General features: G+C 38.7%; 1 protein-coding gene across 1 annotated transcript in view; it reads left to right on the top strand.

The window, feature by feature from the left end:
* KATNA1 (katanin catalytic subunit A1) overlaps nucleotides 1–14,443 on the top strand; it is a 46,745-nt gene that overhangs the window by 11,537 nt on the left and 20,765 nt on the right. The window contains exons 3-4 of the mRNA XM_072827396.1: nucleotides 1,359–1,516; nucleotides 8,380–8,560. Coding sequence (XP_072683497.1) covers nucleotides 1,359–1,516; nucleotides 8,380–8,560 — 339 coding nt within the window. The remainder of the gene's footprint in view (nucleotides 1–1,358; nucleotides 1,517–8,379; nucleotides 8,561–14,443) is intronic.

Raw genomic sequence — 14,443 nt, 5'->3', positions numbered from 1 at the left:
AAGTTCCTTTGAAGGTGGCATTTCTTTCTTTCTTTTTTTTTTTAATAACTAAGCAGTTTATTTTTTTTAAGATTTTATTTTATTTATTCATAGAGACAGAGAGAGAGAGAGAGAGAGAGGCAGAGACACAGGCAGAGGGAGAAGCAGGCACCACACAGAGAGCCTGATGTGGGACTCAATCCCGGGTCTCCAGGATCACGCCCTGGGCTGCAGGCGGCGCTAAACCGCTGTGCCGCCGGGGCTGCCCTGAAGGTGGCATTTCTAACAAGGGTCAGCTACATCAAAGAGGAAGGAATTACTACAGGATTTAATAGTCTTTTTGAACGGGTCTTCTCAGTAGAATGTTATCCCTCAGATTCTTGTAAACTACTTTTTTGATAGTATTCCATTTTTGTACTTAATTTCTTTAAAATGGAGAAATATCCTACCTCTTTGAACTTAAAACTTTTTCCCTAAATCTGCTTCTGCATATCCCTTACATTACCATAAGAGGAAAATATTTTATTTCATAAAGAGTCTTAAGTTTGTCACTGAAAGACTTATGTTCATAGGCTGGAGATGTTTTTTTTTTTTTTCTAAGTAGACTTCACAGCCAGCATGGAGCCCAAGGTGGGGATTGAACTCACAACCCTGACATCAAGACCTGAGCTGAGATCAAGAGTTGGACACTTAACCAACTGAGCCACTCAGGTGCCCTTGTAGACTAGAGACTTTTATCTTAAAAGTCTAAGCTTTTTTTTTTTTTTTTTTTTTTTTAAGATTTTATTTATTTATTCATGAGAAACAGAGAGAGAGAGGCACAGACAAAGGCAGAAGAAGGCTCCATGCAAGAAGTCTGATGTGGAACTTGATCCCAGGTTTCCAGGATCACACCCTGGGCTGAAGGCGGCGCTAAACCGCTGAGCCACCTGAGCTGCCCTAGATTTTTTATTTGAGTAAGGGGCAGGGGAGAGAGGGACAGAGGGAGAGAGGATCTTAAGCAGACTCCCTGCTGAGCACAGAGTCTGTGCTCCCACAGAGTGGGGCTCTATCTCACAGCCCTGAGATCATGACCTGAGCCAAAATCAAAAGCCTGACGCTCAAGAACCTGACATTCAACTAAGCCACTTAGGTGCTCCTATTTATTTATTTTTAAGGAGAGAGAACACATATGAGCTGGGGGAGGGACTTTGGGAGAGGGGAAGCAAATTCCTTGCTGAGCACAGAGCCCAAAACAAGGCGCGATCCCACAGCCAATCCCACAATCATGTGATTGTGACCCGAGCCAAAATCAAAAGTAGGACACTTATAACCAACTGAGCCATCCAGGCGCCCTGGTTACAGATATTTAAAGAGCCATATTCTCCCTTTAAAACCAGGTTTGGCAGGAAATAAATGTGGAAGCTAAACATGTTAAAGATATCATGAAAACACTGGAGAGCTTTAAACTAGACAACACTCCACTGAAAGCTGCACAGCATGAGCTTCCAGCTTCTGAGGGGGAAGTCTGGTCCTTGCCTGTACCTGTTGAACGAAGGTAAGTGGAGACCTTTTAAGAAACAAATTAGCCCAGGAAACTAATAGCATTGGCTATATCTAGGGAAGCTGGGTAGCCAAGAGACAGGAACGGGAGAGGATTTTTTTACTGAATGCCTTTTAGAACTCTTATGTTGTGTATCATGTAACTATGACCTGTATCGATAAATTAAACTTAGGAAATATGCCAAAAATGCTTTTGTGAATGAGCTTATAGTAACGGAGACAACATTATCTTATGGAAATAACTGGGAATTGAAATATCTGGCTCTCATTCTATCTTTGCCATGCTTCTGTAGCTTTGGAAAAAACCTATAACCTTTCTAGGCTTCAGATTTTTCTTAGGTAAAGTGAAGGAGTTACATCAAAACACTGGTTCTCAAACAGCTATCACAGAATACTGCTATTCATGAAAATTATTAAAATGAAAAATAATGTGGCTTTTTAATTCACAGGATAAAAAGGATAAAATGTTCTCTATTTTAGGTTTTTTTTGGCATTTTCCCCCAAGCTTTCTATTCTTGGAGCTGGCATATGTACAGTTAGTGAAAGTGATATTTACTGAAATGGTCTGCATAGCCAGTCATGCTTAGTTTCACTCCATTTTTTTTAAGATTTTATTTATGTATTCATGAGAGACACAGAGAGAGGGAGAGACATAGGCAGAGGGAGAAGCAGGTTCCCTGCAGGGAGCCTGATGTGGGACTCGATCCCAGGACCCTGGGATTACAATCTGAGCCAAAGGCAGACGCTCAACCACTGAGCCACCCAGGTGTCCCTCACTATATATATTTTTATCTGACAAGTGTGTGATGGATGTCACTAGTCTCTTCCACTCACATAATAGATTTCCTCGTTTGTATTGTAGGCTTAAACATGTGAGTGTATAATAGCATTCTATAAAAAACCCTGACTTTTAGGTTCTTTGCCTCCTAATCAGTTTGAGAACCTTGCATTAAGGAAGACATTGCTCAGGTGTTTTTCAATTTCACATTGTTATTTATAACTCTCAATTCTTTTTTTTTTTTTTTTTTTTTTTTAAGATTTTATCTATTTATTCATGAGAGACTCAGAGAGAGAAAGGCAGAGATACAGGCAGAGGGAGAAGCAGGCTCCATGCAGGGAGCCTGACGTGGGACTTAATCCCAGGTCTCCAAGATCAGGCCCTGGACTGAAGGCAGCGCTAAACTGCGAAGCCACCCGGGCTGCCCCATAACTCTAAATTCTTAATTGTATTTTATGATGGGTACTAGATGCTGAGTGCTCATATGTCTTAAGCATTATTAGAGGCTACACATGTTATTTCATTTATTCACAGTTAGCCTTTCAAATAAGTCTTATTTGCTTTATATTTCAGATAAGATAGCTTGAGGTATAGTGAAGTTAGGTAACTTTTCCCCATTATCACAAAGCTAATAATTGGTGGAGCTGGAATTTGAAAACAGGTATATTTGAAGCTGGCATTCCCTGCCATACTAGTTATTCTCAAATTCCAGTATACCTACTAAAGGTCTCTTTTGGCACTCATTAGAATGTGAATTCTGGGTTTTCACTCCCAGAGAGTCTGATATAATGCAGGCATACCTAGGAAATACTGCAGGTTCGGTTCCAGACCATAACCATAAAGGGAATATTATACCAAAATTGAGTCAAATAAATGTTTTGGTTTCCCAGTGCATATAAAAGTTGGGTTTGTACTATACTGTAATCTGTTAAGTGTGCAGTAGTATTTTGTCTTGGAAAAACAATACACATACCCTAATTGAAAAATACTTTATTTCTAAAAAATGTTAACCGTCATTGGAGCTCCCAGCAAGTTATAATCTCTGATCACAGATCACCTAAACAAATATAATAATAATAAAACGTTTAAAATATTCCAAGAATCACCAAAGTATGACTCAGAAACAGAAAATGAAAAAAACAAACAAAAAAAAAGAAACAGAAAATGAGCCAATGCTATTGGAAAAATGGCACTTATAAGACTTGTTCAACATGAGGTTGCCACAAATCTTCAACAAACAAAACAATATCTTCAAAGCACAATAAATTAAAGCACAGTAAAACAAGGTATGCCTATAGATAGCAGGTGGAGCTTAGGAATCTGCCAGTGATTCTGATACTGGTGGTCCATGGATCATGCTTTGATAAGTATTGTGCCAAAGTGTTCCCTCTCCACTTTAAGATCAACTACTGGGTATTGATTGCTTTCTAGCCACCTTCTTCTTGTCTTCAGTTCTAAAGTACTAATGTTGAATATTTACGAAATTTTTCCTTTGCTTATAAACATTTTTATAAATACTGTATTTTCTGTTATATTTTAGAATTCACTAAAAAAAAGTACAGCAGTAGGCTCATTAAAGAAAAATAAGAAAATGCATGAAAGGAAGGGCAAATCATACAGACATTCCAGTGCAACTTCTAATCTTTTTATTTTCACAGTTATACTGTATTCACAATATGTAAATTTGTACCCTGTTTCTAAAAAAAAGAATCCTAATAATAGACAACAATCATTAGATATTTACTGTATGCTGGGTACTGTGTTCATTGTTTTATGTATATTCTCAAAACAGTCTCAGAAGGTAGGTACTAATTTTTTAGCCCCAGTTTCTGATGAGGACACCAGATAGGTTAATTGGTTCTTCATACTGTAAGCATTGATGATTCACAAGCCACGTTAGACCTTTTTCTCTGGTGCTTTTAAAGGGTTGTGTATAACCAAATAGTTAACCATGCTCTCACTGGTTGTTTTCCCCTTTTTGTTATTATAAAGTGAGTATTTGTAAGTGAATCATCTTCTACATTTATGATTTCTTTTTTCTTAATTTAGTAAAACAAATAATAGATGAGTCAAGTTGTATGTTTTTATTTTTTCTTCTCTATAAATATGTTTTACTCCTTTTTACTCTTTTCTTTCCTCATTCTGGAGAACCATCATTTGGTCCTTGTGTTACCAGTCTCTTCCTCCTGCTGTAACTAAATATACCAGATCTGGTGGCTTAAACACCAGAAATTTATGTCTTTATTTCTCACAGTTCTGGAGACCAGAAAGTCCAGGATCAAGGTGCTAGCTAGTTTGGCTCCTGAGGACTCTTCTCAAGCAGACAGCTGCCTTCTTTCTGTCTTTTCATGGCAGAGGGAATGAGCAAGCTCTCTGGTATGTCTCACAGGGCACATCCTCAGATCAAGGCCTTATTTAACTTTATTTAATTAATTAATTCATTTATGAGTAGGCTCCATGCCCAACATGGGGCTTGAAGTCACCACCCTGAGATCAAGAGTCACATGCTTTACTGACTGAGCCAGCCAGGCATCCCTAACTTTAGTTACTCCCTTACTCTAGATGATCTCACTAGGGATGAGATTTAATGTGAATTTGGGGGGACACAAACATTGAATCCATAACAGCCCTGTAACTCCTCTCTCACTTATTGGGGTAAGAACTTTTCAATGAATACATGTACACAGTGACAATTTAGTTCATTTCATTAGATGAACCTCTTCATCTAGAAATTCTATGACGAGGAGTCCTAGTTTCCCTTCTGATTGCTTCTTGCTTTCTTCAATATCTTTTTTTGTCCCTGATCTTAAATGCCTTGGATGGATCACATTATTATTATTATTATTATTCTCCTCCTCTTTGACTTTATTAGTTGCATCTTTGTTTCTTCCTGTAGTTTATTTTATTATTTGCTCCCTCAAGTAAATATCCCTCAAAACTTTTTATTTTTTGTTAATCTTCATTTGTACTCGTGTTTAAGAGAGCTCTTTCTTTCTTTCTTTCTTTCTTTCTTTCTTTCTTTCTTTCTTTCTTTAAGATTTTATTTATTTATTCATGAGAGAGACAGAGAGAGAGAGAGGCAGAGACACAGGCAGAGGGAGAAGCAGGCTCCATGCAGGGAGTCCGACATGGGACTCGATCCCGGGTCTCCAGGATCACATCCTGGGGCGAAGGCAGGCGCTAAACCACTGAGCCACCCGGGTTGCCCGAGCTTATTCTTTCTTGAACCTTGGTGGTGAGTTCAGCCTTGTCATCAGTTAGATTTTAGTTCCATTTAAAGAACAGATTGAGCTGATCCAGTGTTCTCTTTTATGGTTGTGCAGAGAAATGCTTGTACAAGGAGGTTCACTGGGCCTTTTAGAATATCAAAGTGTTCATCATATCCTTCAACAGCATGTGCAGACTGGTTCTGCACTATCTCTAGAACCTGAGTTCTCATGACTCTCTTCTTCCTCGAGCAAGTCAAACACACAGACACTTTAGTTCTTTGTACTTGCCTTTCTTTCAGCTCAGATGTCTGATAACTTGTTCTCTCATTTCCTTCAGGTCTCAGCTTAAATGTTACTTCGGAGAGAGTGGTCAGCTGTCTCTGACCACTCTCCCTGAAATACCGCCCCCTAATCAAAGCCCCTGCCATTCTTTATTTTTCTAGACTGCACTTCGCATCATCTGATGTACTGTTTATGTTTTCATTGAAGCCCCCTCTCCATACACACATATACACACACGGATATAAGTCTGTAAGAGTAAAGGTTTTCTTAAGCTTAGTTGAAATATTTTAATCCTAATGTGTAATCAATAGTAATAGTTCAGTAAATTAGTTTTTGGAGAAATGAATAGCTAGTAGTAAAAAGTGGATGAAAAGTGGCATATTTTACAGGTAACTGCCATCTAGTCATTAAAAGCCATTTATGAGGTGATGATACAGGAAATGCCTTATGAAATGAGTAGAGAAAAATATGAATGCATGTGTACATAACAATTCCAGTTCTGTTTTTTTTTTTTTTTTTAAGATTTTATTTATTTATTCATGAGCGGCACAGAGAGCGAGGCAGAAACACAGGCAGAGGGAGAAGCGGGCTCCATGCAGAAGCCCGATGTGAGACTCGATCCTGGGACTCCAGGATCATGCCCTGGGCCGAAGGCAGGCATCAAACTGCTGAGCCACCCAGGGATCCTCTCTAGTTCTGTTTAAATGAAAAGCAACTATAAGAAAATAGACTAATATGTTAGGTGGTTAATGCTGGGTAATGGAGTTACAGGTGACTTATTTTTTATACTTGATTATATCTCAGTGTCAGGAATCCCTGGATGGCTCAGTGGTTTAGCACCTGCCTTTAGCCCAGGACATGATCCTGGAGTCTCAGGATCGAGTCCCACATTGGGCTCCCTGCATGGAGCCTGCTTCTCTCTCTCTCTGTCTTTCATAAATAAATTTTTTTAAAAAAAGGATTATATCTCAGTGTCTATTTTATATTATGTTTCTAGTAAGAGGAGAATAAATTAATTAATTAATTAATTAATTTAAGGTAATATCTCCACTTGGCTCTCCCAAGTGTCTAAATCCAAAATCGAACCCCTATCATTCCTTTCCACATTGGTTTGATTTTATCATCCTGCCAAATCCTCATTCTCAATGTCCCATGTCTACAGGAGTATATTTTAATAGCAATTCTCTCAGACTCTCATTGCTTACTGCCTTAAGCCTGGCCTTCATTTCTTGCCTCCATAACATATGTAACCTGCATATATCCCCCTGCTTCTGTTTCCTTTATTGGCATATTTTTCTTACTCAGCACTGGACTCATTTTTCTCAAACTCTTTCTTTCTTTTCTTTCTTTTCTTTCTTTCGATTTTATTTACTTATTCATAGAGACAGAGAGAGAGAGAGAGAGAGAGAGAGAGAGGCGGAGACACAGGCAGAAGGAGAAGCAGGCTCCATGCAGGGAGCCTGACGTGGGACTCCATCTAGGGTCTCCAGGATCACGCCCTGGGCTGCAGGCGGCGCTAAACCACTGCGCCACCAGGGCTGCGCTCTCAAACCCTTTCAGCAGTAGTTAGCTAAAAGCCAAGCCTCTTGCTTGAGCTGGTACTCAGATTTTCTACTTAGTAAACCACCTTCTCCAGTATCTTCCCTGAATGCTCCCCGTTGTCTTTGTAGTTAGTGTCTTTAGACTCCTTTACAGAGATGAAGCTCATTTTTATTTCTTTGCTACGCTGATTTTCTTGTCTGCACTTAAACCCCTTGTTTAGTTCATCTCCAGTGTTTCCAGACCCGGTGTATTTTCTGTCTTCTTGAGTCATTGATAGCACTTGGTCTCATTTACATTTTCTGGTGTACTTGCCTAGTTTACATATCTTCTTTCTTAACTATATTTATGGTATTTGAGGATAGGCCTCTCTTACCTTTTTTATTGCTCATTTTAGTGACCCCAACCCAGTCTAGCAGCCTGAGAAATATTTGAGAGGTCTGAATCCTGCTGCAGAAACAAAGAGGGCATGAGGTCATGTATAAATGTAAAGCACTGTATGCATCACTTCTTGTGACTGTCCATAGCCAGTATTTATGTCAGTTTTTTAAATGGGAAAATTACTAAATTTCATTAATTAAAATAAGAGATCTATGATATATTCTAAGTAAAATAGTGTCAACTTACACACGTACCGTTGGATAAATATGAATCCTGTACTTGTGCTGTGTTCTCGTTCTTCTGATAAAACTCTCTTTGATAATTGCTGTCTTTTCAGTTTCCAGGAATCAGACTCCTTTTTCTCTCATCCTTGATGTACACCAGTGATTTCCTCTCAAAGGAGAAGTGATGATCACTTGCCTTCCATTTCTATCATATAACCATACCACAGTCCTTCCTTTCTTTTCATATATTACCCCAGACTATGGTGTCAGATTTGAACATCAGATCTTAAATTTCAATGACTTAAGTTTGTTCACTCCTCTCTGATCTTCCATTATTGCCTTGGCTTCTTCAGTTCAGAGCCCCTAACTTAAACATGATATGTGTTCGTCTGTATTTGGACCACCTCCAGTTCATTATGATTTTCATGATCTTGTGTCTAATTAGACCCTCACCAGGGCCTCGAAAACGCCAGTCCCCTCAGTACAGTGACCCTAAACCACATGGCAACCGTCCAGGTACAACCGTCAGAGCTCACCGTTCATCTGCACACAATCTTCACAACGACAGAGGGAAAGCCGTTCGCTGTCGGGAAAAGAAAGAACAGAATAAAGGAAGAGAGGAAAAGGTAAATGATACTGATTTTCATAAATGAAATATTTATTAAGCTTAAAAATGAAGACTGTATAAATGTAATCATTTTTGGTCATTGAAACCACCAGGCTATGATAAAACCTTACTCATATTCCACCTAGACTGGGATTTTTTTTTTTTTCCCACTCCCTAGTAAACAGATATCTTGGACTATTTTTGTATCTTTATATCTTGATATAATTTCAGGCTTGCAAACAAGTTGCCAAGAATAGTATAAATTTACCCAGTTTTACCAATTGTTAATATTTGCCCCTTTTGCTTTACCATCTACTCTGTATACATTTTTTTCCTGCAACATTGAGAGTAAGTTATAGATATCACGCCCTAAATACTTTAGAGCGTATTTCCTAAGTACTTGGACATTCTTTTACATAAACACAATACAGATCTCAAAAGCCATACATTTTATTTATTTATTATTTTTTAAAGATTTTATTTATTTATTCATGAGAGACACAGAGAGAGGCAGAGACACAGACAGAAGGAGAAGTAGGCTCCCTGCAAGGAGCCCGACGTGGGAGGATGTGGGACTTGATCCTGGGATGGGGATCATGCCCTCAGCCAAAGGCGGATGCTCAACTGCTGAGCCACCCAGGCATCCCAAAAGCCATACATTTTAGCTGTTATAGGCCTGTATCAATCCACAGACCCTCATAAAATTTAGCCAGTTATCCTAGTAACAGCGTTTGTAGCTCATTTTCCCCCCTTGCCAAGACTCACTAGAGAAGCCTACAATGCTTTCAATGTCATGTTTCTTTAGTCTCTTTAATGCGAAAATTTCCTCAGTCATTCTCTCTCTCTCTTTTTTTTTTTTTTTTTTTTTTTGGCCTGGCCTTTTTGAAGAGTACAGGCTAGTTATTTTGTAGAATGCCTCTCAGTTTGGGTTCCTCTGATGTTTCCTTGTGATTAGATTAAGGTTATAAATGTGGAGCAGGAATACCATTGAAGTTTTGCTCTTCACATTGTATAATATACGGAGGCACAGGATGTTTTGTGACTTGTGATAAATTGGAGTGCTTCATTATTAGGGTGGTGTCTGCCTGGGCTCTCCACTATAAAGCTACTTTTTTTCCCTTTATGATAATTTGAAGGGAGATACCTTGAAACTATGTAAATATCCTGTTTCTCATTAAAATCTCATCTACTTGTTTTAGCATCCAGTGATACTAGCCTAAATCAGTTATTCCTATGACAAATGAAAAATCATGATTTTCAGTTTTTTGTTCTCTTTTTAAAAAATTTAAATTCAATTAACATATAATTGTGCTTTCTCTCTCAAATAAACAAGTAAACTCTATTTTTATTTAAAATTTTTTTTTAAGATTTTATTTATTCATGAGAGACACAGAGAGAGAGAGAGAGAGAGAGACAGCGAGAGACACAGGCAGAGGGAGAAGCAGGCTCCATGCAGGGAGCCCAATGCGGGACTCGATCTCGAGACTCTAGGATCACGCCCTGAGCCTAAGACAGATGCTTAACCGCTGAGCCACCCAGGCATCTCACAAATAAAATCTTTTAAAAATTTTTAATGAGATATTTCAGATGTTGGCAACTACATTCAAAATGCTCTTTAATGGATACAAATGAAAAAGTAAAAATAAGTTAAAAGCAAGATAAAAATAAATCCCCTAAAAGGAAACTCACTTAAGAAAAAAGTTCTTGTGTATCAATGAAAATATTTTAGCCTTCAGTGTTATTTATTTATTTGTTTATTTATTTATATTTTTTAGCTTTTAGTTTTAGTTTTTTTTTAATATTTAATTTATTTAACATGAGAGACAGAGAGAGAGAGAGAGAGGCAAAGACACAGGCAGAGGGAGAAGCAGGCTCCATACAGGGAGCCTGACATGGGACTCGATCCCAGGTCTCCAGGATCCCACCCTGGGCCGAAGGCAGCGCTAAACCACTGAGTCACCAGGGCTGCCCTAGCCTTTAGTTTTAAAACGTATAGTGTTTCCACCACTCTTTGGTTCTCTATTGTTTTAAGGAAGAGTAAGAGAAGAAAGTATACTAAATATAAGATTAGCTGCAATAAGAGAAGGTCTTATCTGTCTCCACTAAGTGTAGGCAGGACCTCTATCAAGGGGGATAGGATAGCCAGAGAACAAATGTGTAAAATAAGTGTTCTTCCCAAGTCAGCAGTGTCTTGAAAATATGTACCCGGTGTCAAGAAACGTATATTTGGGGAGACCAGATTAATGTATTTCAAGTAATTCTAAGGTAATTAGATGCTTAACAGTGGTTACAAATGGACTAAAATGAACAGAATTCTCAGAAGAGGTTGGTGGTAGTCAAACTTTATAGAAGAGATAAAACCATTAAGCTATAAAAGGTGAATCGGGGATGCATGGGTGACTCAGTGGTTGAGCACCCCCCTCCAGCCCAGGGTATGATCCTGGAGTCCTGGGATGAAGTCCCACATCGGGCTTCCTGCATGGTGCCTGCTTCTCCCTCTGCCTGTGTTTCTGCCTCTCTGTCTCTCATGAATAAATAAATTTTTTAAAAAGGTGAATCATTTTTTATCCTATTTAAAAATCTTTTATTATATATTCATTTTAGAAAATCAGAACATAGAATAAGTAAAAAAAAAAAAAAAAACACCTCAAACTCGCATTCCTATTGCTCCTGAGATCTATTAATCCCATGGTGTATCCTTTTCTGTATGCATAATTTTTTCGTTTTTTTGCCACAAGTGGAATCATTTTCTGTTTTTAAGTAATCAGTACATTCTAACTGTCTTTCTATATTGAGTTGATCATTGTTCTAAATAGTAGCTGTCCAAATGACTAGAGGAATGGAATATGAACACAGACATGTGCCCTTCAGTGCAGTGTCTCCCTTCAAGTCTGTTGCCCATTGTCAAAATGGTTGTCACAGGAGGAGGGAGAAGCAGGCTCCTGCTTCTCACCTGTTGTCCATTCTTCTACTGTTGGGTTTAGAGTTCTTTCTGTATTCTAGGTACTAGCCCTTTATCAGATATGTGGCTTTTTTTTTTTTTTTAAGATTTTATTTATTTATTCATGAGAGACACAGAGAGAAAAAGGCAGAGAGACACAGGCAGAGGGAGAAGCAGGCTCCATGCAGGGAGCCTGATGTGGGACTCCATCCCGGGTCTCCAGGATCACACCCTGGGCTGAAGGCAGCACTAAACCACTGAGCCATCGGGGCTGCCCCTAGATAATGTGTTTTGAAAATATTTTCTTTCAGTGTGCAACTTCTTTTCATCCTTTTAACTGAGTCTTTTACAGAGCAAAAAATTTTAATTTTGATGAAGTCTAAGATATATGTTCCTTTTTTTTTTTAAGATTTTTATTTATTTGAATGAGAGAGTATGAACAAGCTGGGGTGGGGGGGGGGGGGAGACACAGAAGGACAAGGAGAAGCAGACTCCTTGCTGAGCAGGCAGCCCTACTTGGGGCTTAATCCCAGGACCTGGAGATTGTGACCTAAGCCAAAGGTAAATACTCAACTGACTGAGCCACCCAGACGCCCCAAACTGCCTTTATACCTTTTTAAAAAATGAGTTGGGCATATTTGGGTGGGTTTAGTTCTGGGTTCTCTATTGTATCTTATTGATATATATATCTGTCTGTTAACCAGTACTACCCAGTCTTGGTTACTGTAGCTATATAGTAAGTCTTCAAATTGGGTAGACTGATTCATCCCACTTTATTTCTTTTCAGAATTGTTTTAACCATTTTGTTTTCTTTTTCCATATAAATTTTAGGATCAGCTTTTCTACATCTACAAAGACTCTTGCTGAGGTTTTGGTAGGAATTATGTTAAATCTGTATATCAGTTTGAGAAAAGTTGGCATCTTTATTGAGTATGTCAATTCATGAACATGTTATTTATCTCCTTTTATTTAGATTTTGTATTTCTTTCATCAGCATTGCACCCTTTTCAGAATACTAGTCTTGCATATGTTTTGTTAGATTTTACATATATTTTACTTGTTTTAAGTGATTGTAAATGGTATTGTATTTCTAATTTGTGTCTACATATTCATTGCTAGTATATAGAAACACAATTGACAAAAAAAAAAGAAACACAATTGACTTTCTAAAAAAATTTTTAATTGTGGTTTAAGTATATATAATATAAAATTTACCATTTTAGCCATTTTTAAGTGTGCTAAAGTTTAATGCAGTTGAATATGTGTATATTGTTGTGGTACCATCACCACCATCTACCCAATGGAACATTTTCAATATTGCAAAACAGAAACTCGACCCATTAAACAGTAACTCCTTGGAAAGGAAAACTCTACTTTCTGCCTACTCGCTGCTCACAGAACACTTGTGTATTACAAGTGTGTAGGGTTTTATCCCTACACCAGGCAATTCTCCAATATCAGCTGAGTGAGTACCCTACAACTTAAGTGTGACACTTACCTACCCGGAGTTAGCATCAAATCTCACAGGTTAAGTGCTCAGTCCCCAAAGATTGCTCCCATATCAGTACCAGTTGAGAGTCAGGATATCACCTATGCTTCTGACCAACTGGTATAAATCAGAGATTACCATGACTCCCTCCTTGGTTCAGTAATTTGCTAGAGCAACTCACTGAACTCAGCAATAACAGTTTGTACCAGAGGGACAGCCAAATGAAAGAGTAACATAGGGCAAGTATGTGGGAAGGAATGTAGAGCTTCCATAGGCCTTCTCCAGGCAAGTCATGTTCCTAGCACTTTCACATGTTCACAAGCTGGAAGGTTTCTGATCCTGTCCTTTTGGGTTTTTATGGACTTTTCATTGTGTGGTCACAATTGATTAAATCATTGGCCATTGATTTAAACCCAGGGCTAGGGATCCCTGGGTGGCACAGCAGTTTAGTGCCTACCTTGGGCCCAAGGCATGATCCTGGAGTCCCAGGATTGAGTCCCACATCGGCTCTCTGCATGGAGCCTGCTTCTCCGTCTGCCTGTGTTTCTGCCTGCCTCTCTCTCTGTGTCTCTTATGGATAAATAAATAAAATATTAAAAAAATAAATTCAGGGTTAGGGCTTCAGTTCTAACCCTTTAGCCACATGTTTGATTCTCTTGACAACAGCCCCATCCTGTGGTTATTCAGGGGCTTTCCAAAATTGACCTCATTAACATAAACTCTTGTTTGGTTGAAAGGGGCTTGTTAAGAATTAACAGATACCCCTTTCACCTTTACCACTCTGGAGCAATTTCAGGAGCTGGGAACAAAAGCTAAAATTACAACAAAAAAATCCTTTGATTGTTCTTGACATTTAAGAAAGTACAAGGGCTGTAGGAGCTGTGTACCAGGAATAGGACGTAGACTGAATATACACTTAACTACAAATCACATCACATTCGCTATTCCTCTCCCTTCCCTAGCCCCTGGCAACCACTGTTCTATTTTCTGTCTCTATGAATGTGACTACTATTTGAATTTGATTTGGGCTCAGGTCATGATCTTGGGATGCACGAGAAATTTGTATTTCATATAAGTGGAGTCATACAGTATTTGTCTTTTTTTTTTTTTTTTTTTTAGATTTTATTTATTCATAGAGACAGAGAGAGAGAGAGGCAGAGACACAGGCAGAGGGAGAAGCAGGCATCATACAGAGAGCCCGATGTGGGACTCGATCCAGGGCCTCCAGGATCACGCCCTGGGCTGCAGGCGGTGCTAAACCGCTGCGCCACCGGGACTGCCCCAGTATTTGTCTTTTTGATTAGCTTATTCTACTTAGTATAATGTCTTTAGAATTTCCTTTGTTTTTAAAGCTAATACTCCATTGGTCTTTATCTAGTCATCCATCTGAGGTCATTGGGTTGCTTCTTTTTGGCTATTGTGAATAGTGCTTCTGTGTCATGGGTGTATATAACTGTTCCTTGAGACCCTGT

This window comes from Canis lupus, chromosome 1 (genome assembly GCF_048164855.1).
Source record: "Canis lupus baileyi chromosome 1, mCanLup2.hap1, whole genome shotgun sequence".
Taxonomy (NCBI): domain Eukaryota; kingdom Metazoa; phylum Chordata; class Mammalia; order Carnivora; family Canidae; genus Canis; species Canis lupus.
The sequence above is the reverse complement of the archived record's forward strand: the minus strand, read 5'-3'. Positions and strand labels throughout refer to the sequence as shown.